The sequence below is a fragment of the Trypanosoma equiperdum genome, assembly GCF_001457755.1.
Source record: "Trypanosoma equiperdum strain OVI genome assembly, contig: ctg_693, whole genome shotgun sequence".
In the NCBI taxonomy this organism is placed as follows: domain Eukaryota; phylum Euglenozoa; class Kinetoplastea; order Trypanosomatida; family Trypanosomatidae; genus Trypanosoma; species Trypanosoma equiperdum.
Window position 1 is genome coordinate 364 of NW_027124635.1, and position 4,045 is coordinate 4,408.

Below are 4,045 nucleotides of genomic sequence, written 5' to 3' on the forward strand. Positions count from 1 at the left end.
CTAGTCTCAAGAGAAATATTCGAAGTGCGTGGAAGTATTTTTCTCTCTGCACACTGTGAAGTGGTGATGGTCTCTATGCTTTCCCAGCTGATGCCTGGCACCCACCTTGTTTTGTGACCAGCAAATTTTCCATCGAGTTTTTTGACACTCGCTCACCGCTGACTAAATGCTGGACGGTCAACTCCCGAAGATGTGCGCAGAGGGGCACACTAAGTGGGTCGATTTCTTTTCATCGGTTATTTTGATCCACGTTGTTTTATGTCGTTACTTGACTTCGCTCTTTTATGGGAGCGGTTACTGCTCTGGTGTAATTTTTGGCTGTGTTTTTTGCATACGTATTTGGAACGTCGGACGGCTGGCACAGAATCTGTGAGAGGAGGGGTGGCATGATGCCGGAAAGGGCATGAATGTGGAAGCAGGTGCTGCAATAGTGTGCACGCGTACACACATTTCCATGTGATATAGGGTGTCGCTATATCTCAATCTCCTTTTTTTTTGTTGCCTGTATACCTTTAGGTACCGTCTGGTAAAGTTAGCTTAGGTATTGTCGGACGCAGTCCCCTGGCGTGCAGGGCACGCATCGTTTCCACATCGCCATTATTATTACCTTCACCCAGAGGAAAGGACGCGGAAGACACGTAGTATGTGTTGTGGTCGGCGTATCAGTGCCGAAACCTTTATTCTCCCCGCGCTTTTTTTACTAACTTCGTACTCTATCTTCTCGTTCTGCGTGTTCATTTTCCCTCGGTTGCTCGATGCGTTGGGACAAGCGTTTTTGCAGCCGTTCATAAGGGGAATCCGGCAACCGACCTCTGCAACCCCTTTGCATGTAGAGCACCTGCTTAGTATTTCAGCTGGGAGTTGGGGTTTGTTTGGAGTTTCTGCAGTGCTTTTCAGTTTCACTGTGTGGGCGTATGTGGCGGCGGCTACGACAGATCCCGGCCGTGTGCCGTATGCATACCACAAGGGTGCCCCCAAAAGTGCCACACTCGCACTCAAGGTGTCAGGAGCACAACATCACTGTCCCGTTTGTGCCCACTACAAGCCACAGCGGGCACACCACTGTAGCCGCTGCCGCCGTTGCGTACTGAAGTACGATCACCATTGCCCATGGATCGGACGCTGCGTGGGCTTCTTCAACTACAAATTGTACCTTCTCGTTATATTTTATACATTTTTATGTACCCTTTGGGTGGTTCTCCTGTTGCTTTTGGCCTGTAGCTCTTTTGCCGTGCAGCACTACGAGGCAGTCAATGGCCAGGTGAGGCACCGCCGGGTTGATATGCCGGCTTGGGACAGTAGAAAGTGCTGGGCAGAGGCGGAGGCACTGGACCGCCCCCACTTGCGAGCGAAAGATTTGGTTGTGAGCGCTCAGGCTGTCGCGCAGCTGAGTCTCTTTGAGGAATTCGGCGTGTGTCCCCCGTTCTTAGGAGTGTACGTCTGCTTTTTGGAGGCGTTTATTTTTCTCATCCTTTCTGGTTCGTTGCTGAGGAAGCACTGGGGACTTGCTCGGCGGAATTTAACGACGCTTGACCTCGTCATCCAGCAGACACAGATCGAACAAGGCATATGTGTTCGCCCTCCCGTCAACCCCTTTGATATCGGTGTCAAGGGGAACCTTCATCAGGTATTTGGTGATGGTGACGCAGACGGTGAGCACATCCACGCAAACTTCATAGCCCGTTGGTTCTGCCGCCTGTTACCCGTTGCTGCGTACCCCGAACAGGAGCAATTACGTTACGCTTCTTCAGTTAGTAGTGAGCGCAGTGCGTTGGTCAGCACTGACCCGGCACTTTGGGCGGGCGGGGCCCAAGCTTCGATTCCCAATTATGGAACGCTTCAAAAGGGAGATTTGAGTGGCGGTGTTGGTCAGGTAACCGTCATTGAGGGGCGTGGGGTGTGTAATGTTTACCACCTGTCACAGGTTTCGAGTCATGTTGGAAGTCTATTAGGTCAAACATTTCCAACTGCGGTACCGTTGACAAGTCCTACTCCTGTTTGATGGGCGTTTAGCACTTAGCACACGGTGGAGATAGTTTGGGAGATCCTTTGATTCGCGTGCAGAGGGATGCAGGAAGCTAGACTTTTGCCTTTTATGTTTCATTCTGTCCCCTCTTGCAGGCGAGGGTGATGAGGTGTGCCAGGCCATGTGTCGGTATGGCGGATTTATCGTTCGTGGGTGAATTGTTGTTTTATTTTTTGACCCACCCCTCTCAGCGGGAGAGGTGCGCGCAGTGGCCCGTGGAGATTGCAGAGGGTAACTGTTTGTTTGTTTGTTTGTGTGTGTATGTGTGTGTGTGTGTGTGTGTGTGTGCTTGTGTTGGCCCTAACATTGACACGAGACAGTACACCGTATCACACCGCGGCCGTGGATGTGTGAGGGGAGGACAATCATTTAGGCCGAGGCGCCTGCGTGGTAGTGCTGTGCATTGGGCTGAGGAGCTGCCGTTTGGTTATAGTTGTCGACGTATATACCCGCTTATTTGCGCCTCTGCGACGGTGAATGAACAGGTGTTTCTAGTTTTTGATTTTTTTCCTTGTCATTGGATGCGCAAAGCTCGTTCCCTCACCTTTTCTCACCTCTGATTCTTTGTGTTGCTTATCTCCCCACGTGAGCCTCTGAGAGTCATAGTAAAGGAAGCGCTATGCGCAATTCGTTGCGGTTGCGGCTCTCGAGCACATCATCATCTCTGTTACGATCGACTTTTTGGTTGCGGCAATGTGGCAGCGGAGGCTGTGGCTTCAGTGGTGGGCCCGGTGGTTACCCCACTGACGCGGATGCCCTTGCAAAGATCCTTACGCAGGCGAAGAAAGGTTCATTTAATGGATCTTCGTCGTCTCCCTCAGATTTCTTCGATGGCCGCTTCGTAGGGGGGAGCCCCACCATGGACCCTGCCATGCTTCAGGACATGCACCAGAAGTTAAACCAATCTCTCACACCGGAGGTGCGTGAGTCCATGAAAGCGATGATGGAAAGCATTCAGCGTGGGGATGGGATGCCGCAAATGGGAATGATGGCATTTGGTGTCGGAGAGAATGAAAAGGGAAAGAAGGTTGCCAGGGGCGCCAAGTTAATGTTTGACCCGAGCACAGGGAAGCTTTCAAAGGACTTTGTTGAGAAGCAGTTGGAGGATGATGATCCCGTGTTGCCTAAGGAAACTGTTGGTGACTACAACACTGAGGGTGCGATAGAGGTGGAGTTCGAGGAGGATGCGAGAAAAGAAGCATCAGTGAGGGAAAACATACCGGAGGCGGAGGTGATTGTGGAGGAGGTTCCGCGGGAAAAGTGATCGCAAAAGTTGGCCGTAAGATTTGTTATGGAGTGGGAAAGCTTTGCAATATCGGAAACTACAACGTCATTGTATACTTTTACGAAGAGGAGAGGAAACAACGCGTATTCCCATGGTGGAGGTGTGGTCGATGGATGCAGAATGAGGTGACCATCGCCAGCTCACTGCTTATCTTCACATTAACTCCGTCTATGTGCTCAAAGCACCAGAATATCTTCGACTTTTCGCACCGTTTCCGACCGTACAGCGCGGAGCAGAAGTTGTTATAAAAGAAGCTGATTGCGTATTTTCTCCCTTTCTTTTTTTTTTCTGCCTTTCCCTTTGCTATTTTGTAGCGCCTCATTGCCAGATTCACACCAACAGTTAATTTATTGCATCTTTAATTCATTAGAATCCTTGATTGTTTGGAGCTTCGTTGGCCGGTTCTGATTCAACTTTCCTGGCAGTATTTCCACAGCTCCGTTGCTCTGTCGTTGTCACATGCTCAAATACTGAATCACACTGATCTTTTCATTGTTTACACACGCATCCACGTGCTACTTGTTGTTTTTAGTAATTAGACATAATAAGGCTAACACATAAAGGCTCACAGTTTGCTGGCGCGGTACTTGCTTTGGGTGTAAATCCCGAGAGAAGCTGAACATGCCGACGGAGACGTTATCATCTGTTTTTGTGCTGGTCGTTCTTCTGCCAACAAGCGGCCTTCTTCCCCGCACTGAGGCAGCATTTGTGGCCTCGTCGTCCATCGAGTACTG

The 4,045-nt window shown here is 50.3% G+C and overlaps 3 protein-coding genes across 3 annotated transcripts; all 3 read left to right on the forward strand.

Moving 5' to 3' along the window:
- Positions 1–643: 643 nt before the first annotated feature.
- On the forward strand, positions 644–2,002 carry TEOVI_000322100 (palmitoyl acyltransferase 2, putative; the record flags this gene model as incomplete). Its single annotated transcript, XM_067226166.1, has 1 exon — positions 644–2,002. One exon carries the CDS (start codon positions 644–646, stop codon positions 2,000–2,002), a length of 1,359 nt encoding a protein of 452 aa, XP_067082267.1.
- Positions 2,003–2,130: 128 nt separating this feature from the next.
- Positions 2,131–2,586, forward strand: TEOVI_000322200 (uncharacterized protein; the record flags this gene model as incomplete). Its single annotated transcript, XM_067226167.1, has 1 exon — positions 2,131–2,586. The coding sequence occupies one exon, from the start codon at positions 2,131–2,133 to the stop codon at positions 2,584–2,586; it is 456 nt and encodes a 151-aa protein (XP_067082268.1).
- Positions 2,587–2,645: 59 nt separating this feature from the next.
- TEOVI_000322300 (uncharacterized protein) lies at positions 2,646–3,290 on the forward strand (the record flags this gene model as incomplete). The annotated part of the gene is made up of 1 exon (XM_067226168.1): positions 2,646–3,290. The coding sequence occupies one exon, from the start codon at positions 2,646–2,648 to the stop codon at positions 3,288–3,290; it is 645 nt and encodes a 214-aa protein (XP_067082269.1).
- Between the last annotated feature and the right edge of the window lie 755 nt (positions 3,291–4,045).